This window comes from Pseudorca crassidens, chromosome 10 (assembly GCF_039906515.1).
Source record: "Pseudorca crassidens isolate mPseCra1 chromosome 10, mPseCra1.hap1, whole genome shotgun sequence".
In the NCBI taxonomy this organism is placed as follows: Eukaryota; Metazoa; Chordata; class Mammalia; order Artiodactyla; family Delphinidae; genus Pseudorca; species Pseudorca crassidens.
The window spans coordinates 13,927,200-13,952,354 of NC_090305.1; the positions used below are offsets into that span (position 1 = coordinate 13,927,200).

General features: G+C 39.6%; 1 protein-coding gene across 8 annotated transcripts in view; it reads left to right on the top strand.

Annotated features, from left to right (window-relative positions):
* KDM1B (lysine demethylase 1B) overlaps nucleotides 1-25,155 on the top strand; it is a 55,599-nt gene that overhangs the window by 3,364 nt on the left and 27,080 nt on the right. For 7 of the 8 annotated variants that reach the window (XM_067752083.1, XM_067752081.1, XM_067752089.1 and 4 more), the window contains 10 exons: nucleotides 302-401; nucleotides 1,250-1,377; nucleotides 2,473-2,562; nucleotides 3,105-3,216; nucleotides 6,124-6,240; nucleotides 15,709-15,747; nucleotides 18,997-19,201; nucleotides 20,962-21,146; nucleotides 23,720-23,896; nucleotides 24,276-24,350. In XM_067752083.1, coding sequence (XP_067608184.1) covers nucleotides 315-401; nucleotides 1,250-1,377; nucleotides 2,473-2,562; nucleotides 3,105-3,216; nucleotides 6,124-6,240; nucleotides 15,709-15,747; nucleotides 18,997-19,201; nucleotides 20,962-21,146; nucleotides 23,720-23,896; nucleotides 24,276-24,350 — 1,215 coding nt within the window. In that variant the 5' untranslated portion in view covers nucleotides 302-314. The remainder of the gene's footprint in view (nucleotides 1-301; nucleotides 402-1,249; nucleotides 1,378-2,472; nucleotides 2,563-3,104; nucleotides 3,217-6,123; nucleotides 6,241-15,708; nucleotides 15,748-18,996; nucleotides 19,202-20,961; nucleotides 21,147-23,719; nucleotides 23,897-24,275; nucleotides 24,351-25,155) is intronic. The other variant, XM_067752088.1, reaches the window with a different exon arrangement.

Genomic DNA, 25,155 nt, shown 5'->3' on the forward strand with positions numbered 1-25,155 from the left:
TACTAATGGATAACATTTACTGAGTACTTATACCAGGCCTGGTGCTTTAAATTAGTTATTTTACTTAATCTTCACACCAATGCTAGGGTACACTCTGGCTGTGCCCATTTTATATATGAGGACACTGAGGTGTAGTCTTAGCAAGCTTAAGTAACTTGAAAGCAATAGCTTCACACTCAGGCCATCTGACTGCGGAACATACACTCTTACCAACTAAATTACATAATAACTTGACTCCAAAGTGTTGAAAGTATTAGCAGATGCTAATATGTAATGTTTGTTTGTTTGTTTTTTTTTTCAGATTTTCTGATACAATGGCAACCCCACGGGGGAGGACAAAGAAAAAAGCACCTTTTGATCATTCTCCAGATAGCCTTCCTTTGAGGAGCTCCGGTAGGCAGGTATCACTCATTTATTCATTCAATGCACCTGTTTTGAACAACAGGCTACTGTGATTGGGACTGAAGAATTAGAGTTGATATAATTCCAGCCCTCAAGGGGCTTGCAGTCTAGTGAAGAAATTCACCTTGGGACAATCAGTGTGCTAAAGTGATAGAATGTAGGAAAAAAGTGTCTGGCAGAGGGAACTGCGGAGATAAAAGGCGCAGAGTGTGAATCAGCATGGGGTGTTCAGAGAATCACAGCTGTAGGGTTGCCTCCAGGATATGAGCTGGGGCCAGATCATGCTTCGCTTGGTGTCATTCATAGGAATTTGGACCTCAGCTTGTAGTTGGTTGGGTGCTGTTAGCAGGTTACTTGCTGCCATCTCTCTTGTAGGACCTTTTTTTTTTTTAAAGAAAAATATTGAATGATGGAATTCTTTTTCTAGAATTTGTCTAGTTTTTAAAATCTATAATACTGAGAGGATATAACTAAGTAAAGAAAAAAATCTTGATTTGAGAGTGGCTTTTATTTCTGATGGCACAGCTTTTTAAAAATTTTTTAACTTTTTTATTGAAGTATAGTTGAAACAGCTTTTTCCTGAGAGAAGCTCATACGCATTTTAGTTCTCTACTCAGAGAGCTGTTGTTAAAGTGCTAGTTCTAAATTTCTAGCAAATTAGCGAGTTATTTGCACAGTGCAGTCTCAGGGAAATGGCTGTATCATCAACCCCTCCCCCACTGCCAGGATGCCGTTGATCTTCACGTTTAGAACTTCTAACGTGGAAGTGATTTCAGTAGTAAACCTCCCACCGCCTTTACCTTTGGCCCTGCCGGTGTACTCTTAACCTCAGCTGGTTCTTTTTCAGGTGAAGAAAAAGGCCACAGAGACGGCAGACGAGGATGAAGATGGTGGGTCAGAGAAGAAGTACAGGAAATGCGAAAAAGCCGGCTGTACAGCCGCATGTCCCGTGTGCTTTGCCAGCGCTTCTGAAAGGTCTGTTTAGATGGCAGGTCTTGGCCTCACCTTCCTGCGGGTGAGAGCCTTCATCCTCAAAGATAGTCTTCCTGAAGATACATAGAGATACTTGTTATCCAACAACAGAGACATTGTCTGCCCATTTTGTATACAGCACGCCCAACTCTGCCAATCCGTGTCCTCCAGTCCCATCCACAATGGCTGTACCTCTGGTGGTAGGGGATGGCAGGGGGGACAGTTTGAGGATGGGATGGGGGTAAGAGGTGGGGGCAGAGGAGAGAGAACCTTGACCTCCCTGGAGAGACAAGTATATGCTTATTTCCCTGTGCTGCTTTTCTCCCTCATATAACATACCTTCTCCTCCAACAGATATACACAGGTCTCATTAAAGCTGTGTAGCTAACTGTACTCTTGCCATTCTTATTAGGATGACCCAAGCATAACCTTTTACTTCCAGAGAAAAATCTTCAGTTAACATTCAGTAAAACCTGGAAAACATATCCTGGGTTTTTTTGTTGTTGTTGTTTTTGGTTTTTTGTTTTGTTTTTTTAATCACAAAGAGGTGGTGGTGTTACTGTTCATAGTGGCATTATATTTCCTTCTTTGACTACATGATTAGCTGTGTGGTAGGTTGTATTTACTAGATTGCATGCTGGATGGTCCCATTCCAGCTGGCCAGATTCGTTCACTGTTTAGTATCAGGCCAGATGTTATTACTAAAGACCGCACTTTGCTCCTTCACTCACATGCAGCAAGGCCACTGGCATCCCTTCTTTCATGTCTAAAACCCTATCATCACTCCATGGAGTCTTGATAACACTGCTAAGTCCCAGGCCCTTCTGATGGGTACCACTGATCTAAGTCCCTGTGTCCTCACCATGCACTGTTATGTATCAGTTGGCCTTTCCATTTCCCTTGTTGTAATCTGGTTGTTAGGATTCCCCTGTTATAATTCTGGTTGTTGTAATTCTGTCTGTTGGAGGTAAGGCAAAAGGGCTCCTAGGAGGTGCTTGATTAATTTTTTTTTAAACGATTTGATAAATGTTAAAAAATAAATAAAACAAGAAGAAATGTTTATTCATTACCAAAGCTACCCGTTTTTGCTGTTTTCAGATGTGCCAAAAATGGCTACACATCCCGGTGGTATCACCTCTCCTGTGGGGAGCATTTCTGTAATGAATGCTTTGACCATTACTATAGAAGGTTTGTTCTGATAATTGTTTGAGGTTTCCGTGGTGGAAGGGATGGTGGCTTGGGTGGTGGAGGGGGTCAGATGGTTATGACTGAGCCCCCAGGCTTACTGAATTATTCCACTGTTTCAGCCACACCTGTGCTGACTACCGGTGGGCCAGGACTTTGATGCTGTAGTTTACATGTGTGTACACTTATGTGTGTGCACACTCAGCGCTCAAAAAGCATCTGCTGTGAGACAGTTATTCTCCTTAGTTGGCAAATTCTGAAAAATCTAGGAGCTGCTTCTTCTGTGCCAATGCATGGGGGCAGAATGCAAAGATTAGGGGGAGGATGCTGACAACTAGAGGGTGCTGGACAGACAGGTAACCATCCCTTCTTGATAGTTTTAAGTACTAAAACTGATAGGAATGCCACCTGTTTTATGGGTGCCATGATAACTACCCCCCTCCTTAAAATATGGCTGGTTAAGTCCTTTATGTAAGATTTCTGCCACCTGTTTTGAAAACCTGAATAACTTATAGCTTGATATATTTATTTTTATTCTTTTTCAGCCATAAGGATGGATATGACAAATATACTACATGGAAAAAAATATGGACTAGCAATGGAAAAACTGAACCTAGCCCCAAGGCTTTCATGGCAGACCAGCAGCTTCCCTACTGGGTAAAGAAGATAACAACGCTTTACTGTTCTGTAAAGGATTTGTAGAGCTAAATGCAAGAGGAATGGATGAAAATACCAATTTTTAGGAAAGTTTTCTTTTATTACATTTATTCTTTCTGTAACTGTTAAAGCAAATCACATTTTTTATTTTTGTACAGAAATCACATAATTCAACCTATGGTGTAAAGAAGAAACTAAAGACTCATTACCAACTGGTGATAGTCAGTGTTTGGTCCATATCTCTCTCATCTTTTTTTCTATTCATGTTTTTCTGTGTATGTTTAAACACAATTTTATGCTTTATATACAAATCCTAATTAGGTTTAAAATCATACTTTGCATGTAAGTTTTTGCTAACTGAGTTTTTTTATTAATTTAACTTTATATCATTTTTCTATCTAGCTGTTCTTTGAAAACATATTTTAGCAATTGCATATATAATATAAATATAACATCATTTAATAAATGATTTGCTAATTTATTTAACATTACAGGTAATTTGAGCTTCTCTCTGCATACTTAAAAAATTTTTAATTGAAGTGAAATTCACATAACTTTAAATTTTATTTTATTTATTTATTTATTTTTGGCTGCATTGGGTCTTCATTGCTGCAAGTGGGCTTTCTCTAGTTGCGGCGAGGGGGGGCTACTCTTCATTGCAGTGCACGTGCTTCTCGCTGTGGTGGCTTCTCTTGTTGTGGAGCACGGGCTCTAGAGCACAGGCTCAGTAGTTGTGGCACTTGGGCTCAGTAGTTGTGGCACACAGGCTTAGTTGCTCCGTGGCATGTGGGATCTTCCTGGACCAGGGCTCGAACCCGTGTCCTCCGCTTTGGCAGGCAGATTCTTAACCACTGAGCCACCAGGGAAGTCCCCACATAACTTTCAATTCACAAAAAATTCACATAAAATTAACCATTTTAAAGCGTACACCTCAATGGCATTTAGTACATTCACAATGTTGTGCAACCACCACCTCTGTCTAATTCCAAAACATTTTCAACATCCACAAAGGACACCTGTGCCCATTCAGCAGTCACCTCCCATTCCTCCCTGCCTCCAGCCCCTGGCAACCACTAATCTGCTTTCTGTCTTTATGGATTTACCATTTTAGATATTTTATATTAAGGAATCATGCAGTGTGTGACCTTTCATATTTGACTTCTTTCACTTAACGTAGTGCACTTGAGAATCATCCTTGTGGTAGCGTGTATTAGGACCTCATTCCTTTTCATGGGGGAATAATATTCCACTCTGTGGATTTGCCACATTTTACTTATCCCTTCATCTGTTGATGGACATTTGGGTCATCTCTACCTTTTAGTTACTGCAAACAGTGCTGCTGTGAATATTTGTATACAAATATTTTTGAACATCTGTTTTCAGTTCTTCTGGGTACATTCCTAGGAATGAAATTGCTGGATCATAGTAAATCTATGTTTAACTTTTCGAGGAACTGATAACCCTTTTCCATAGCTAACTGCTGCACCCTCTCTCATTCCCACCAGCAATGTATGAGAGTTCAGATTTCTCCACATCCTCACCAACTCATGTTTACCATTTTTTTAAATTATAGCTGTCTTGAGGCTTCCCTGGTGGCGCAGTGGTTGAGAGTCCGCCTGCCGATGCAGGGGACACGGGTTCGTGCCCCGGTCCGGGAAGATCCCACATGCCGCGGAGCGGCTGGGCCCATGAGCCATGGCCGCTGAGCCTGCGTGTCCGGAGCCTGTGCTCCGTGACGGGAGAGGCCACAACAGTGAGAGGCCCGCATACTGCAAAAATAAATAAATAAATAAATAATAAAAATTATAGCTGTGTTAGGGGGCATGAAGTGGTATCTCCTGGTTTTAATTTGCATTTCCCTAATGACTAATGCATCTTTTCTGTGCTTGCTGGCATTTGTATATCTTCTTTGGAGAAATGTCTATTCAAGTCTTTTGCCCATTTTTAAATTGGGTTGTTTGTCTTTTTGTGGTCGAATGGTGAGTGTTCTTTATCTATTCTAGATACTGGGCCCTGATCAGATAAGTGATTTGCAAATATTTTCTCCTATTCTTTAGGTTGTCTTTTCACTTCTTGATAGTGTCCTTTAGTGCACAGAAGTTTTAAATTTTGATGAAGTTCAGTTTATCCATTTTTTCTTTTGATGCTTGTGCTTCTGGTGTCCTATCTAAGAATCCATGCCAAATCTGAGGTCATGAAGACTGACTCATATTTTCTTCTAAGAAGTTGATCATTTTAGCTCTTTACATTAAGGTGTTTGATCCATTTTAAGTTTTGTATGTGTATTAAGTAGGGGCCCAACTTCATTCTTCTGCAGATGGATATCTGCATGCTTTTTTATTTTGGAAAAATTTTAAATTTATAGAAAATTTGCAAGGATAGTACAGAGTTCCTGTATATCCTTCACCCAGTTTCTCCTACTGTTATCATCTAACACACCAGGATTATATTTTGAACTAAGAACTTAACATTGGTACAGTACTAATAAGTATGTTACAGACTTATTTGGATTTCTTCAGTGTTTTCATTAGTGTCTTTTTACTGTTCCAGGATGCAATCCAGGATACCACATTGCTTTTAGTGTGAGACTTTTTGACTACCTGCAACTAAATTTAACTCTGTTTCCTTAGGTTAGAGCTAGAAAGCCATTCTGACAACAGTACTAAGATCCCCTTTGCACTTCTGGGGGCCTGAGCTAGTATTGAATCAGAAATTAGACTGATGGGGTAAAAGTGGATTTTATGGGTGGCGATGGCGCTAGGGGAAGAAAAGGTATTTACTTGGAAGTGCTGAATGGTTGTTGACCAAATCATGTGAAGAAGATGGCAAAGTGAGAGGTGGAAGATAGAAATGCTATAGCTCGCGAGGTGCCAACCCATTGATCTTGACTTCTTACTTTCCATCTAGGTTCAATGTACAAAACCTGAGTGTAGGAAATGGAGGCAACTTACCAAGGAAATCCAGCTGACTCCACAGATAGCAAGGACGTACCGATGTGGTATGAAACCAAATACTGCTGTTAAGGTATGATCTCTGTTGGTTTTCCTTCCGAATTAATTGATGTGTTAGTTTAGTTGTCAGTAAATAATAATGGTGTATATTTTTCAATAACTCTGTTGATCATTGTATCAGGATTATATTGTCCTACGTATAACAGAATCTCAACTACAATGGCTTAACCAATTAATAAGGCTTTTATTTTTCTCTCACTATAAGCAGTTTAGAAACAGGCAGTCCAGAGTTGGTGTAGGTATCCAAGGAAGTCTCCTTTTAGTTTCCAGTTCTGTCACAAGATCATTACTGCACTGTCAGCCATCATTCCAACTTCAAAGCAGAAAAGATGGGAAAGGCTGGCGTATTCCAAGCCGAGTCTCTCCCTCTTTTATTGGGAAACCAGGAGCTTTCCTGGAAGTTCCAGCAGTAGATTTCTATTTATAGCTCATTGGCCAGAATAGTATCATGCAGCTACTCTGAACAGCAGTAGGGACCAAGGAAGAAAATATTTTATAACTGTTGCGTGTTTTATATTTTATAAAATATTTTATAACTGGAAGAAAATATTTTATAACAGAATCAAAATTAGGATCTTGTTAGTAAGGCGAAAAAGATATATATGTGTGGACTGTTAGCAGTCTTCCATAGTTGGTATAGTGTGCCTGTTTTGGGATTTGATAATTACTTGCGTTTAAAAATGTGTTAATTGCTTAAATGTGTTAAAGCACTCATCTACAAAATGTCTCTAGTTCCATCAGTACATTAAAGAATATTAGGAATCATTGTAATCTCAGAAGCAAGAGGCTTTCTTTTTTGAAAATTTTGATTTAATTCACATAGCATAAAATTCACCCTTTTAAAGTATGTAATTCAGTGGTTTGCTGTATATTCACAAAGATATGCGGTTATCATGAGCAAAATATTTTCTTTTTAAAGAAATGATGAAAAGCTCTATAAAGTTTATGATCAAGTTTTTAAAAGCCTGGGATTTAAGATACAAATATTATTAAAGTGACTCATAATTATTGTAAATATATTTGGAAGATTTTGCAAAGTGAAATGGTGAGAAAAAGGGTATGAACATTTAGGAGTTCTGTGTTTTATTGTTTTAAATTTTACACAGTTATTACATGAATATAATCTCGGGTTTAAAAAAAGTAAATTGAATATATGTATGTATATGTAAATATATACACACACATATAATTTACAAATAAAAAATGAAAGTGCCCCTTAACCATCTCTTCCTTCCCACCCTAATAGATAACCATTCGTAACGACTCATTTATCCTGCTAGAACTTTTTTTGTGCTTTGATTATGTATTTATGGTAGGCACTTTTTTTTGGCCGCGCCACGTGGCAGGTGGGATCTTAGTTCCCCCACCAGGAATCGAACCCGTGCCCCCTGCATTGGAGGCACGGAGCCCTAACCACTGGACCGCCAGGGTAGGCACATTTTTTTAAGGCACTTGATACAAATATCTAAAACTTTTTAAAGGTTTAAAGAACTATAGCTCAGAGTGATCATTTTATCAAAACCTTACCTACACTGAGTGGTGATATTTTTAATAAATGTAAAATTATGTCTTGTTTTTAAAATTGCGGTATAATTACATATTGTAATTACATGCACAGATCTTAATTGAATTTCATTGAGTTTTGGATAATGTCCACACTATGTAGCCAGTACCCCAGTCAAGATACACGATGTTTCTACCACCCTAAAAAATTCCAGTCATTTCCTTCCCTCCCTCCAGAGGCAAACACTATTTAGACTGCCATACCCTAAACAGAGTTTTGCCTGCTCTTGAACTTTGTAAAATGGAATCAGTCAGTATATACTTTTTAGCGTTTGGTTTCTTTCACCGAGTAAAACAGCTTTTGAGATTCATCCATGTTCTTGCATGGATCAGTAGTTTTTTCCTTTTTATTGCTGAGCAGTGTTCCATTGTATGGATGTATCACAATTTGTTTATTCTCCTGTTGAAAGGCATTTGTGTTGTTTAAAATTTTTTGCTGTTATGAATAAATCTGTATGAACATTCTGTGCAAGTGTTTTTGTGGACTTATGTTTTCATTTCTGAAGGGTAAATACATAGGAAATTGCTGAGTCATATGGTAAATTTATGTGTAAGGAACTACCAAATGGTTTTACACAGTTGTTGTACCAAGACTACAACATTCGGAGGTGGTACTTTTTTTTTTTTTTTTTAATGTCAGCCATTCTAATGGGTATGTATTGTTTTATCATTGTGGTTTTAAAATGCAATTCCCTGATGACTAGTGATGTGGAACATCTTTTCATGTGCTTATTGGCCATTCATAGTTCCTCTTTGGAGAAATATTTGTCCAAGTCTCCTAAAAATTGGGTTTCTCTTGTCTTGTAGGAGTTCTTTATGTAATCTGGAAATGAGATATGTTATCTTGAATATTTTTCCCTGTCTTTGCCTTGCCTTTTCATTTTCTTAATAGACCCTTTGATGAGCAGTTTTTAAATTTTGAAGCCTAATGTATCCATTTTTTTTTTTATGCTTAGAACTTTTTGTATTTTTTCTGCAAAATCATTGCAACTCTCAACTTGCACGGACAGCCTCCTATGTTTTCTTTGAGGAGGTTTATTATTTTAGCCTTTATATTTAGGACACTAGTCTATCTCAAGTTAATTTTTGGTTTTGATGTAAGATATGGGTCAAGATTCAAATTTTTTTCATATAAGTATCTAGTTGTCCAAAAGACAATTTTTTTCCCATTGAATTATTTTGGCAACATTATAAAAAAGTCAGCTGGCCATACCTGTAGCCAATTTCTGGACACTATTCCATTGATCTCTTTGTTTATCCTTAACCCAGTACCCTGCTGTCTTGATTATTGTATCTTTATAGTAACTCAGGTAGTATAAATTCCTCCAACTTTTTTTTCCCAAGATTGTTTAGGCTATTTTAGGTCCTTACATTTCTATAAAAATTTTGTTATCAACTTGTCAGTATTTACAAAAACTTTTAGAATTTTGATTGGAATGGATTGAAGCTATAAATTATTTGAAGGAGAATTGACATCTTTACATTTTTTTGTCTTCTAATCCAGGGGTCAGCAAACTATGGCCCATGGGTCAAATCTGGCCCCCTCCACCTGTTTTTGTAAATAAAGTTTTATTGGAACGCAGCCATACTCATTCATCATGTATTGTGTATGACTGCTTTCATACTACAATGGCAGAGTAGTTGCAACAGAGACCATGTGATCCGCAGAAACTAAAATATCTGCCATCTGGCCTTTTATTTATTTATTTATTTTTTGCGTTACTCGGGCCTCTCACTGTTGTGTCCTCTCCCGTTGCGGGGCAACAGGCTCCGGACGCGCAGGCTCAGCGGCCATAGCTCACGGGCGCAGCCGCTCCGCGGCATGTGGGATCTTCCTGGACCGGGGCACGAACCCGTGTCCCCTGCATCGGCAGGCGGATTCTCAACCACTGTGCCACCAGGGAAGCCCCCATCTGGCCTTTTAAAGAAAAGGTTTCCCCAAATGTATGGGCACAAAGTGGGGAGCAAGGGGACAGTGGTGGTGGTAGGATGAGTTGGGAGATTGGGGTTGACATATATACACTAATATGTATAAAATAGGTAACTAATAAGAACCTGCTGTATAAAAAAAATAAAATAAAATTCAAAAAAATAAATAAATAAAAGGTTTCCCGACCCCTGTTCTGACCTATGGGTGTGGTCTGTCTCTCCATCTTTTCAGGGTCTTTAATTTCTCCCAACAGTGTTTTCTAGTTTTCACCGAGAATGTATTCTGTTAAATTTATTTCTAGATACTTATTTTTTCTGTGATTGTAAGTAGAATTTATTTTTAACTTTTCAAGTTGTTTGTTGCAGTTATATAGAAATACAGTTTAATTTTGCATATTGACTTTATACCCAGAGACTTTGTTGACTTCATTTTAAATTCCATTTATATTTTTGTAGATTTTTTTGTTGGGAGGAATTCTACAGTATCAACTGTGAATAAAGACTGTTTTGCTTTTTTAAAAAACTATCCTTTTGCTCATTTTTTTCCCTTACCTTATTGCATTGGTCAGGACCACCAGTACAGAGCTGAATAGAAGTGGAAGAGCAGACTTCCTTGCCTTGTTCCTGACCTTAGGAGTGATGTGTTCAGTGTTTTATCATCATGTGTAATGTTGGCTGTGGCTTTTCACAAATGCCCTTTATCAGATTGAGGAAGTTCCTTTGTATTCCTAGTTTGCTGAGAACTTTTTATTATGAAAGGATGTTAGATTTTTTCAAATACTTTTTCTGTATCTTTTATGATGATCATACAGTTTTTCTCCTTTAATCTGTTAATGTGGTGAATTACACTGATTCTTGAATGTTGAAGCAACCTTGCATTCCTGGAGGAAAAAAATTCCACTTGTTCTCAATGTATTATCCTTTCATTGTGTTGGATTCAGTTTCCTAATATTTTGTTAAGGATTTTGTATCTGTGTTCATGAGGTTTAGTCTCTGTCATTTTCTTTTCTTGTAATGTTCTTGTCAGGTTCTTCTGTCAGAGTTACACTGGCTTCATAAAATGAAATGAGAAGTATATCTTCCTTCTCTATTACTGAAAAGTTTGTGGATGGTTAATATTATTTCTTATTTCGTGTTTGGTACAATTCACTAGTGAAGCCATTTGGACCAATTTCTTTGTGAGAAGTTTTGAAATTACAAATTCAGTTTCTATAACAGATACATAGCTACTTAGGTGGTTTATTCTATCCATTTTAGAACATGGTGTTTTTCAAGAAATTTGTCTGTTTCATCTACATTGTCAAGTTTGTTAGCTTAAAGCTGTTTGCAGTGTTCTCTTAATTCTCCTTTTAATGCCACTGGTATTTATGGTGGAATCCTTTTATTGTTGATATTGGTGATTTGGGAGTGAAGAGTGGAAAGCATTGATCTTTCAGGGTCAGGGGTCAGGGTCCCGGAATTAACAAATCCTGTTCTAAAACCTTTCAGTTTAGCCCTAAATTGATTCTTGAGCTCAGCCGCCAGAGTAGAAGACCTCTCTGAGGGATAGAAGAGAAAAAAATGGGAGGGGGCTTACCCCGAGGGAATGGGTAATTGATTTTCCAGACTGAGTGGGTACACCAAAGGAAACTGGGGTTTGAGTGATGAAGGGACCGTGAGCTTGTGTGGTGAAGGGGAGCATGTCCAGCTGGCAGGAACAATATGGTTGCACTGAACTTAACCAGCACCTGTGCTCCAGATTACTTCTCAAGGGAAAAGTAGACTCAGTGGCATGTTATTGTATCGTTTGAAGAAGAGTTCAGCCAAGGAGCAGTCAAAAATAGCAGACTGTTTTAATAGATGCTAGCCTTTGGGTCATTTTCACTCAACCTATTTCTGTGAAGTTTCTGAACAGTTCCAAATATATATATATATATATATATATAGGAATATTTGCATACTAATGTTACCTTACTAAATATTAGGTGTGATTTTTATATTAAAAGTTCACATTCAAATCATTTTGTACTGTGCTTTGGTTTAACCACTGTTTAGAGTTATCCATAATCTCTCCTCTTTTTCACTTGCAGATAATTGAATCTAACTTTGACTTCATCTCTACTAATTGTTCAGATTATCCATGTTGCTTTTTTTGATTACTTGATTTTTCTTCAGGTGTGTCATTTACAATTTCTTCAGTTTACTTTTTTTTTTTTTTTTTTGTGGTACACGGGCCTCTCCCTGTTGTGGCCTCTCCCATTGCGGAGCACAGGCTCCAGACGCGCAGGCTCAGCGGCCATGGCTCACGGGCCCAGCCACTCCGCGGTATGTGGGATCCTCCCGGCCTGGACCGGGGCACGAACCCACATCCCCTGCATCGGCAGGCGGACTCTCAACCACTGCGCCACCAGGGAAGCCCCTGTGTAGTTTTTGAAAAGTCTGTTTTCTTTAGAATGAGTTTGTTTTCAGACAAATGATATTTGTTTATCATTGAAAAATTCAAGCAATATAGAAAAAAAGATTAAAAAAATTCATGCAGTCATCGTCATGAAATAACCATTATTAAATGAGATTCATTCAAGAGAATTCATGCATGTACACAAGGAGAAAGCCTGGCAGATAGATAACTTCATATTAAGGAGGAGTGCTGTATATGCTTGTTTTATGTAAAATGATTCAGTTCAGTACAACATAATTTAAAGTAAGTAAAAGAAGCCAAAGTGAAATACGAAATTGCTGGACATAGGACAGTTATTTCTTCATCTCAAGAAATAGTAGTTTCTAAAAACTCCCTAAAAGGTTAAGAAAATACATGATGAGGATAAGTTGGAATCGCTCTAGCTTTTTAACAAAATTGCATGTTTCAATTTTAGGTTGTATCAATTGACACCCTGCTAAGACAGAGGGAAAAGTAAATGACACCTTACTTCAGCCCACCTCCCCTTTTTCTCTCTCCCATTTTTGTTAGGGTTTTGCTGTTTTGTGTTAGTTTAGTTTGCTCTGTTGGAATATCACTTTTTTTCTATGACCATATCCCATTCATTGTTTACTCTTGCACTTATATGCAATTACTGCTGCCCACAATTTCTGTTACTACAGTTCCTTCTATCCCATTATTTTGATTCATCACCTGCTTGGATGTATTTTAACATCAAGTACTTTTTTCCAGGAGAGCTCTGAGGTGTCAGAGTCCTTGTTTTTGAAAAACTTAAATGCCTTTCTCTTCTTCCATCCATCTTCATGTTGAAGACTTTATGATCTTCTTAGATCCCAGCCTGTAAGGATGGTATCACATCTTTTAAATCTCCTCCCCCACCCCCGCCCAAGAAATCCTCCTTTGAGACTCTCCTGCTCCATTGCAATTGATTACCACCCAGAGCCTGAACTTTTGAAATATTTATTTAAAGGGTGTTTATTGACCCAGAGTCCTTTTGGTTTTCAGTTTGATCTTCTGTCAAGGACAAAGTCTGGAAAGGTTTATTTGTAGAACAGCATTAAAAAGAATCGTAGCAAACAACACACACTGTTTTGGAGCTTTTTGTCATTTAATATTTCTTAAAGATGCTTCTTAAAGATCTTGACGTACGCTTCAGTATGTAAAGACCTCTTTCTCTTTAAAGACTGTGTAGTAAATAGTCCACTGAATGGATACGTCATGATGAATTTGGTGTGACTGAAGGGCATTTAGGTGACTTTTAAACATTTACCGTTAGTGAGAGTGCTGTAATGAATAGCTTTGTATCTGTGCTATTTTTCAGTGTATTTGTAGTATCAGTTCCTAGAAATAAAATTGCTGTGTCAAAGTATATCCAGTTTTTTGTTTGTTTGTTTGTTTTTTAAAATATTATTTATTTATTTTTGGCATTGGGTCTTAGTTGTGGCGCACGGGATCTTTCATTGCAGCACGCAGGCTCTTCTTTGTGGCGTACAGGCTTCTCGGGCTTCTCTCTAGTTGTGGTGTGCGGGCTCCAGAGCACGTGGGCTCTGTAGTTGTGGTGTGCGGGCTCAGTAGTTGCCCCGCACAGGCTCAGCTGCCCCGCAGCATGTGGGATCTTGGCTCCCCGACTAGGGATCGAACCCGCCGTGTCCCCTGCATTGAAAGGTGGATTCTTTACCACTGGACCACCAGGGAAGTCCCTATCCAGTTGTTTTTAATATGAAATAATTCTTAGAACCAGTAGAGTATTTATAACTTGTGTGTGAGGAATAAAGGATGAAGGTGAACACTCACTGTGTGCCCCCCAACCTGGTTTTAGAAACAGAGCGTTACCAGTGCTTCTGCAACTCCCTGGGTTCCCCCCAGTAGTTTTCTTCCTCTGCCTCTCCTACAAGAGCAAACAGTATTTCGCATTTTGTATTCATTTTTCCTCTGCTTTTTGTTACAGAGTTGATAAATACGTATGACACTCTAAATAACATGTAAAGTTTTGCATATTTTTATGTTGGTTGTAAATTGTATTCTATGGTGTGTATTCCTCTGAGCTTTGTTCTCTTACTTAACGTTGAGGTTTTTCCGCTGCATCCATGTTGATGCCTGCAGGTCTGGTTCATTCATTTTCCCTGCTGTGTAGTTTTGCGTTGTGTGAATCTACCCCAACATGTCTATTCTCCTGTTCATAGGTGTGAGGGTTGTTTCTGGTTTGCGGCTGCTACACACAGCGCTCTGTGAGCATTCTTGCACATCTCTCCTAGTGCATGCACACATGCAAGAGTTTCTCTGGAATATATTCCAAGGGCCAGATTTCCCAGGCCATATGGTATGCCAGTCTTCAGTTTATTTAGGTAACTTTTTTTCATTGAAATATCACATACAAACAGAAAATGCACAAGTCAAAATGCATAGCTCAGTGAATTTTCAGAGTCCCCATTTAGCCAGCTCCCAGTAAAGACACTGAACACTTACCAACCCCTCAGAAGCCCCCTTGCACCCCTTTTCACTCACAGAGTCCATCCCTTGCCTCCCCAGAGTAACTACCTACTAACTCTTCTCCCCCATGCAAGTACTAACCAGGCCCACCCCTGCTTAGCTTCTGAGACCAGAGAGACTAGGCACATCCAGGGTGGTACGGCTGTGGATCTGTACTTACCCCCCTGACTTCACAACACTATGGCTGTTTTGCTTGCTTTTGAACTTCATGTACATGGAGTCAGACAGTATGTATGCTCTGGGGTCTGGCTTCTTTCGCTCACCATTATGTTTGTGAGGGGCGTCCATGTTGTAACATGTAGCTGTAGTTTATTCTCTTGACTATAATACAGTTTGTTTCTCCATTCTACTCTCGATGGACTTCTGGGTTGTGTGTATCTTCTGTTTCTTAAAAACAGTGCTCCTTTGAACATTTTCTAATCTTTCTCTTGGTGCGCATGGATGAGGGTCTCTCTAGAAAACACAGGTGTGCCCTGTTTTATTGTGCTTTGCTTTTTTGCGCTTCGCAGATATGCATTTTTTTTTACAAATTGAAGGTTTGTGGCAACCCTGCGTTGACGGTTAGCATTTTTAGCAATAAAGTATTTTCCAATTAAAGTATGTATGGTAATTTTTTTTTGCTATTGCACACTTAGTAAACTACAGCATAGTATAAACATAACTTTTACATGCACTGAGAAACCAAAAAATTCGTTTGAGTCACTTTTATTGCAATATTTGCTTTATTGCAATGGTTGGTCTGGAGCTGAACCCACAGTGTCTCTGAGGTATGTCTGTATAGCAAGGCTGGAATTGCTGGGCATAGATACAAGATAATGCCAAATTATCATGCATTTAAAAGTTTCGTATTTTGTCAAACTGTTCTCCAGAGTGGTTACATTCTTTTAGATTTCCAGCCAGGACATCTTTACAAGAGGGGCTGTCTTCCCCGTACCCTCATTCATGCGGTGTTTTATCACACTTTTTTTTTTTTAAACCAGTCTAATCAGTGAAAAGGGGTATCTTCTTGAAGGTAATTGACACTTAAGACTATATTTTATAATTAAACCTAATTAATGCTTGTTTTTTGTATTGTTTTTGCAGCCTGAGACCTCAGATCATTGTTCCCTTCCAGAGGATCTCGTGAGTATTTCTGCATGTTCTAGCCTAGAGTGCGTCACGCCTTCAGTGATAAGTGCTATAAGTAAATGACAGTAACAGTTTTATGAGTATCTCTCTTTTTTTTGGTTGCTGATCCAAGGGGTTTTTATCTAACAGGATAACATGATGAAAATGCTAGCAATAGTGGTATTGTGGGTGATCCTCTCCCAACTTAAAAAAAAAAAAAACTAAAATGTTATTGCTCTATGTTAAAAGGAAACAAAAAGGAAGAAACGGACACCTTGCCTTCCTACAGGGACTAGACTTGTTATACTTGTTTTTCAAGGGCGACTTTATGACCTTCTCTCCACTTGAATCGTTCCAGGAAGAGAACAAGAGGCCCATAATTTGATGGTCTTGGCCCATACTCAGCTGTGAGAGTGTTTTTGTGTATTCTGACCTCAGCATAACTGCTTTGTCCCATCCCTGCCCAGATGTGGAAGGGGAAGCAGCTGGCAGAGCCTCATCACATTTCATCTGTCTTAGGAAACTTTGCCACCTGAGCTGGCCAATTTTGCCACATAGCTAGATCCAATAGCTGTTTCAGAAAATGATTTTTTAAAATTCTGAGTTTCTGAGTTATTCTGCATTACAGCAATCCAAGATAGTTTGTAGTTTTTCTAGATGTCTGAAACCCAGGGACTGTGACTGATGTTTAGGCAAAGGGAGAATTGACGCCTAGCATATCTATTCTGTTACATAAAGGGCTGTGTGAGATGCCCGCGTGTGTGCGTGCGTGCGCACACAGACCCATTAAAAAAATAAAAACAGTGGTACCGTCAAACATTTCCATAGTAAAGCAGTGGCCTAAATAATTTCTGGATTTAGGGTACACAGGATGACATTACAGAAAGAAAGGACAAAATAACTTTAAATAACACTTACAAATACCTTAAGAATATTTCCCCATTTTGCGCGCAAGGAGTCTGAACTTTAGGACAGAGGCCATATTCTTGGGATATAAGAACTTTAAAAAGCTTGGAAGAGTCCCTGGATATTCATCTGCCCGTTATTTATTTTTGTCTTTGGTTAAGAAAGAGTCCGGAGCAGGTTTATAGCCATGTCACCTATACCTGCTACCCTTTTTCTATTCATATGGATTCTGGGGTTACCTTTAAAGCAGTTTCTAAATTTTGAGTGCCTGTTTTAGTTTCCTAGGGCCGCTGGGACAACTTGCCACCACCTGGGGGGCTTAAAGCAACAGAAGGTTATTGTCTCATAGTTCCAGAGGCTGTAAGTCTGAAATTAGGGTGTTAGCAGGGCCGTGTTCCCACTGAAGTCTCTAGGGGAGGATTCTTCCTTGCCTTTTCCAGCTCTGGCACTGCCAGCAATCCCTGGCATTCCTTGGCTTATAGCCACATCACTCCAATCTCTGTTCCATCTTCACATGACCTTTTTCCTCTTGTGTGTCTCCCGGTCCCTGTGTCTCTTCTCTTCTTATAAGGACACGTTAGAGTGAATTTAGGGTTCACTGTACTACAGTGTGACAAATTACATCTGCAAAGACCTTGTTTCCAAATAAGGTCACATTCTGAGGTTCTGAGTAGACGTGAATTTGGGGAGACAACTTTTTAACCGAGTGTAGTGGGCATTTCATTAAATATGCTAATAGACTGTATCCAGCACAGTTTCTTCAGTGGTATGTGTATTAAAAGCGAGAGTGGAACATTTGATGGCATATTGACAAAATTATAGTCAGGTGTCCCAGAATGGTGAGTGTGCTAACACACTCGGAATAGCAAGACCACGTGTTTGTTTACCAGTCATTGAGTTTCTCCTACGCTAAGCCAGAGGCTGGTTGGCGCGCCCTCAGGTGGGCTTCCAAGGAGAAGAAAGCCTGGGGCAGGTAGCAATGGCAGGGTCTCTCTTGGGTCCTGACTTAATTTCCCAACACAGCTGCAAGGCCCAGGAAGTGGATTAGAATGGGAAGCACTTGGGTATGTGGTTTGTTTTTGTTTTTTCCTCCCTTTTTTTTGGTTGGTTTACTTTATTTAATTTTGGGGGGTTCTTGTTTTTTTAAGGCATCTACATTCTGCCCTCTTTGGTCCATTTCGAGTGTCAGGATCTGAACACCCAGTTTTACTCTGTCGGAGCCAGGAAGGGGGTCCATAGAGGCAGCCCTGCTGTGTTGGAGAAGGAACTGAAGCTTTCCTTCTTTTTGGTCCAGCACAGGCTGCTCAAGGGTAGCCAAACCTAAAACAAGCCTTGAGGACAAAGACTGCAAACTGAAAAGCCTTCACGGGCCGGGCAAGTAAAATAAATGTGTGTAGCAGCTGGGAGTAACTTATGGGGGGTGTTAGGGTTTGTAGTAAGCTGAAAAATGCTTGCCCCAGATTTGGACTTTGAAGGGCAAATAAAATGCATCTTGAGATCACAAACCCCTGCTTGATGGCAAGTGGCATTTGCGTGGAGCCTGGATAACTAGCATCAGAGGGTCCCTGAGCCCAGAGTTCTCCTCTACCAGGTTCCTAGAGTTCCTGGAGCGTACATTCAAGATCACGTGTAGCAAAGGCTGCCTAACATAGGGTATGTGGCAGTTTCGCTTTAGAAGCCAGGTAAATTTTATTTTTATCACAATAGTTAGTCATCACGGGGCTGCTTTGATCGAATGGCTCCGTATGTTAAATCATCTCTGGAATATGATCACATATTTTAAGACTGAAAATAGCTTTTTCAATTCAGTTCTACATGGAGCATTTTATTTTGATGATTGTCATGTACTTTTCCCTCTGAAGTTTTTTTAGTAGCCTCTGGCAAAAAGCAGTACTGTTTGGACTGCTACTCCAGAGAATAGTTTTTTCTGCTGAATTTTGTAATTTCAGTTATCTTTAGATCCTCAGTTAAAAGGGGGAAGGGATGGGTGATAAATGATTACGGAACAGAAATAAGTTTCTCATGTCAGACTCAAACAAACCTGGGCTTGCGGTAGAGTCAGTGGGGGTAGCTTTAAGACTTACCTTGTGTTGGTGGGGTTTTTTGAGGGAGGGAAAGGGGGAGGCCGTTGCTGAAGATCTGAAAAAACGCGGCCTAGGAAACATTCTCTCCAGGTCTCATCAGGCATTTTTTGTTTCTGATCTTCCTGTGCAGAACTCTGGTCTAGGACTATGGAGTGGGAGAAGGCAGAGTAGAAGGGTTAAGGATGAATGAGAATGGATGACACGACGAGAACCATCTGCATGTACATTTCTTGGTTGCCATTGTCCCTCTTCGTTTTGCTCTGCCCCCTTGCAGAGAGTGTCGGAAGTTTCCAACCATTGGTGGTACTCCATGCTCATCCTACCTCCTTTGCTGAAAGATAGCGTGGCAGCACCCCTGCTCTCTGCCTACTACCCCGACTGCGTTGGCATGAGCCCGTCCTGCACCAGCACGCACCGCACGGCCAGCGATGCCAGTCCTGGGAAGCTGGAGCACTCCAAGGCAGTCCCCTGTGTGCTGGGTGAGAGCTGGTCCTGGCCCTCCCCGCTTTCCCTCCTCCCTCCGCCCTTGCCCTGGAAATATGTGGGTGAGCAGAACGGAAAAGATTTTTTTTTTTTAATGTGTGCAGCTTGCTACAAAGCACCTCATTATTTCACGGATCTGGTTTCACTGTGGATCACTCGTATCATTTGTATATATTGGACAGTTAATTTTGCCCTCAGTCAGTGGGAAAGCCTGTAACACTGGTCCAGGAATCATGCCTACGAGTTCAACGAGCATTTCTTTGAAAGTTGGATAGCTGCATAATTTGATGATAATACCTACTCACTCTGACATGCCAGAAGAAGGTTTTGACCCTATGAGCCACCCTTCTTTTTTCTCCCCGAGTCTTTCTGCTTCTAATTATGCCATTGCTAATCTCAGCCAAACAACCCACTCTTGGAAAAACTTCAGGTCAAGGCAGGCAGACTGATAACCATTTACTTTAAAGGGATCTTTAAAATTCTCCATCAGAATTCTTGGTGTACAAGCAAGAATTGTAGGTCATCTCCTGCACACTAACAAACTTCATCTTTGATGGTGCAAGTAGGTTTTGACATTATAGCCCTATCTTAAGGTGTTTAACTAATAACACTGGGCCCTCTAAAAATGCAGGTGTGGTCAAAATCAAAGCTGAAGTGATAAATCCCAGTATTAATGAAGGAGGAATAAAACAGGCAACTCAGATACCACTAGTGTATACATTTATGAAGGACAATTTGGCAGCATGAATCAAAAACCTTAAAATAGATGTTCTTTGGATGTAGGAATCTATCCTAAATAAATTATCAAAGATTATCAAAAGTAAGTCCAAAGATTTGTGTGGCATTGTTTATAATAGTGAAGTAATTGGATGAAATTTAAGTGCCCAGCAATAGGGCAGTGGTTAAATAATAAATAGAATAATATTATATGTCCATTGAAGTCATATTTAATGACATGGGACACTGTTCTTGAAAAGCAGGTAGGAAAAACAGCCTTTTTATTGCATTTTTTTCTGACTTTGTAAGAAAAAATATCAGTTATATTTATATTCTCTATTCATAGAAACAGAACCAAGGTTAGACTATAGTCCTAAATGTTAACACCGCTCAAGGATTATCAGTAGTTAGTGATTGTTATTTACTTCTATGAACCTATTAATTTTATAATCAGAAAAATTCCAGTGAAAGTTGCTTTTAAGATATATTTCCATGGGGACTTGGCATTCAGTTGGGCTTGGAATTTTGGTCTTGCAAGATGAAGATGTTCTGGAGATCTGTTGGAAAACAATGTGAGTATACTGAACACTACTGAATGGTAACACTCAAACATGATTAAGATGGTAAATTTTATGGCACGTGTTTTTTTTAACCACAGTAAAAAATTAAAAAAAAAAATTCCAGACTTCCCTGGTCTGTGGTCCAGTGGTTAAGACTCCGTCCTTCCAATGCAGGGGACACAGGTTTGATCCCTGGTCGGGGAACTAGATCCCACATGCTGTGTGGCGTGGCCAAAAAATTAAAAAAAAAAAAAATTTCCATGCCACAGAAATTGAATTTTTGAAGAACGAATGGGAAAAAAAAAATTGTTTAATTCACGCCTATTTTGTCTAACTGGACAGAGGAAGTGGAAATATTTATGTAGGACAGACTGGGGAGCTTGTCTAGGCTTTCCTTTCTGGTTTCTTTTTGCTCTTCAATTTAGCCAGATTTAGAATTTACAGCTTGTGAGGTTTGCCCATTCTGTGTCTTCTCTCAGTTCCAGGCATGAACCGGTACTTCCAGCCTTTCTACCAGCCCAACGAGTGCGGCAAAGCCTTGTGCGTGAGGCCAGACGTGATGGAGCTGGACGAGCTCTATGAGTTCCCAGAATATTCCCGAGACCCCACCATGTACCTGGCTCTGAGGAACCTCATCCTCGCCCTGTGGTACACTAACTGCAAGGTGAGTGAAGGGTGTGTTAGCCAGCAGCACATGGACACAGATTTCTGTTAAGGAGAGAAGTTGCTTTGACTGTGGACAGAACCTTTGGATCCGGGTGTCTCCACCTCAGGACTCCTGACATTTGGGTGGATATTCTCTGTGTCGGGGCTGTCCTCTGCATCGTAGGATGTTTAAGCAGCATCCCTGACCTCTACTCCCCACATGCCATAGCACCCCCTTCCCCCAGTTGTGACAACCAAAAATGTCTCCAGATATTGCCAAATGGGGGCAAAGTCTCCCCTTCCTGAGAACCACCACTTTAGACCATGTGTCATCAGAATTCTTCACTCTCTAGTTATATGGTGCAAAATTTGGTTCAACGAGTTCCAGTGACAATACCAGGAGAAAAAAGAATAAAATATTAAAGATTGGATTATAAACCCCTCGAGGGCAGGGATTCTGACTCACCTGATTATCCTCAAGCATCTGAGACCAGCGATTCGCTTTTTGCTGGGACTGAATAAATGTTAGGGCCCTCACACAGTGCCCACCTTGAAAGGGATGAAGATAAATTAGAGGGTGGGCAGGGCGGGACCACGAGTTTTGTTTTCTTTTTAAAGCAGAGGCTTTCCTGATGCTAGTCTTTTTCCAATTTATTAATTTCTTCTGCAATTATCTGAGTGACTGCTGAATGCAGAACATTTTACAAGACTGCCAAAGAAATCTTGGTTGAAGAAAGATATTCCGGTTCCAACCCGGTATTTCACTGGATTAGACTCCAGTCTGAGATGACTTGATTAAGTTTTGGCTATAAATGCAGTTTATATGAATTACACCCAGGTGAGTGGATTGGACAAGGTAGAATTATTCATTTCCTCTCCAGCAGGCTTGAGGGAGGTATTCAATAAACATTTGCTGAACTAAACAAAACTGGTCAGAATTTCCTGTAAATAAGTTGTGAAGATGCACTTTTCAGAAACAGCCTTGGGTTCATTTTTCTTCCCATTTCTTTTTAGTTGACTTTGAAATTTGACTTATACAGGAGAAGAATCTTATAAAAAAAACAAATCCTCCACTTATCAGTGTGGATCTATTTTAATTTGTAATAAGATAGCAAGTATTGTATCTATTTAATACTCTAGTGGGAAAACTCAAATATGGTTGCTATAAAGGGGTCAGACTTTGAAATGATTTTTTAAATCTTTATTTATTTTATTTTTATGGCTGCGTCAGGTCTTAGTTGTGGCATGCGGGATCTTTCTTTGCGGAGCGCGGGATCTTTCATCGTGATTTTTTTTTTAACGTCATGAATACCAACACGCGTTTTAATCTTCTGCAGCAATCCAAGCCAATGTTGTACATGTTATTTCTTTCACATTTTGAGTATATAGTCATCTTCCTGTGTTCAGGTTCTGTTGGAGCTGGGGCTTGGGGACAAGTAGAGGAAAGGCCAGGGTGGGCCCTCTCCCCACTCCGCCACCGCCAGCATGGCCCAAGCCTGTTCTAACTTCGTGACACTGGGCAGAGGCCACATTACTCTTGAATCTTTGAAACAGACCAAGGCCTTGCCAAAGCTGCTGGGGTGAAAAGAGAAAGGCAGTGTCTTTTTTTTTTTTTTTTTAACAAGTTCCTAAGTCCATTCCCCCCATGTCTTATCAGTGATGAGTGTCCAGCTTTTTCTGCTGCCAGTGCAAGCAGCATCCTGGGTTTCTGTAATGGCCTTTGTTGTGTGACTTATTGAATCAGGAATATATTTGTGGTATGGTCTGCCTCCACACTCCTGGGTCAGTCATTCGGGTCAGTCATTCTCTGCGAGGGGAAACTTAGGTGATAAAATGCAGATTGCTATGTGCTTCTTTTGTCCCTTTCTCCTTTTTTTCCTTCGCCAGGCAGACCTTCCTTTGGTCTTACTATATCTTAGTGATAAATGATGGATTCCAATTACCTGGAGAGGTTTGTTTTTTTTTTTTAATTGTAGTAAAACACACAACATAAAATTTACCATTTTTACCCTTTTAACCATTGTAAAATGGATAATTCAGTGGCATTAAATACATATACAGTATTGTGTAACCATCACTTCTATGTAGTTCTAGAACTTTTTCATTACCCCAAGAGGAAACTCCACACCCATTAAGCAGAGACTCCCCATTCCTCCCTTCCTCCAGCTTCTGACAACTACTTTCTGTCTCTATAAGATTTGCCTGTTCTGGGTATTTCATATAAACGGAATCATACAATACGTGGCCTTCTGTAACCAGCTTCTTTGCTCAGCATAATGTTTTCAAGGTTCATTCCTGTTGTAGCATGCATCAGCACTTCATTTCTTTTTATGACCAAATGATATTCCATGTATGGATAGACCACCTTTCCTTTATCCTTTCATCCACTGATGGACACTTGGTTGTCCTGGCAATTTGAATAGTGCTGCTGTGAATTTTTTTTGAACCTATGTTTTTAGTTCTTTGCAGTAAATACATAGGAGTGGAATTGCCGGGTCATACGGTAATGCTACGTTTCACTTTCTGAGGAACCAAGAGTTGTTTTTGGTTGGTTGGTTGGTTTTAACAGTTTGGTTTTATTTCCAAACACAGGAAGCTCTTACTCCTCAGAAATGTATTCCTCACATCATCGTCCGGGGTCTCGTGCGCATCCGATGTGTTCAGGAAGTGGAGAGGATACTTTATTTTATGACGAGGAAAGGTCTCATCAACACAGGAGTTCTCACCGTGGGCACCAACCAGCATCTTCTTCCTAAAGATTACCACAACGTAGGTGACTGTAGCTCTTAGCAATACCACCACCCTCAGTCATGATAAATGCTAGTACATTAATGTTCATAATATAAGTAAAACTCCCGTAAGCACTATAAAAGTTAGAAGGCAAGACTTTTGTAGAATATGCATTTCTCCAAGGGAAGAGAATATCAATCACTATTCCTCTAGGCGGTAGAAAGGAGGAAGGGCTGACTCAGGACAAGTACTAATGTATTCTTCAGGGAAATAACTTGTACAGACAGGACATCAAGGAAATACAGATGAACGAACGTTGCTCAGCAGCTAGTACCTTCTATTACATTGTTTTCATTGCTCTAATTGGATTTTTGTTTCTTTTTCTTTTCTTTCTCTTTTTTTTTTTTTTTTGGTAAAGAAATCAGTCATCATTATTGGAGCTGGTCCAGCAGGATTAGCAGCTGCTAGGCAACTGCATAACTTTGGAATTAAGGTAAGATTTGGGGGACATGGAGGCGGAAACAGATGGTTAACTGCTCCTTTGGTCCGAATGTTCTAAGACTTGGAAACTAGTTCCTGATTTTAGCAAAGAATGCTAAATACATTATATCTGTATAACTTTACAATAGATCCTAGAAAAGATACAAAATTTGCAATTGGTTTAATTGAAGAAAGGTAGAGGAAATAGAAACTCCAGCAGCTTTGGAGAGGATTTTAGACTATGATGGGCAAGACTCAAGAGACTCTAAGATGATATTAAAGCAGAAATTCTTGGGACTTCCCTGGTGGTCCAGTGGTTAAGACTGGGCACAGGTTCGATCCCTGGTCAGGGAACTAAGATCCTGCATGCCATGTGGTGTGGCCAAAAAATAAAATAAAAAGTAAAATTTAAAAAGCAGAAATTCTTGACATGTCGTTATTGACACAGCAGTGAAGAAAAAGCCCTTGTTTCTGCAATAGTTTGAGACAACAAATAGCAGCTTGGAAATTCACCATTTCCTGCATAAAAGTTAATGAACTATCCAGTTACATTTTCTTATGCAAATCACACTTTGAAAACAAACAATCTTTGCTTTTGGAAGCAGGATTGAATTAGTTAATCCAGGGTTAAGACAGAATTATGTGACTTTTAAAGTACTGTATATTTTTGAGGTATCCTTCTTCCCCAAGGAGAAGGATATTATTTCTTTTTATCTAGTATGTTGCCTTATTCTAATTGTTCAAAATTAGCCAAAATAGAGACGATTACAAAAAAACAAAAATTGTGCAATTCAGTATCTAATTTCCATTAGATTCAT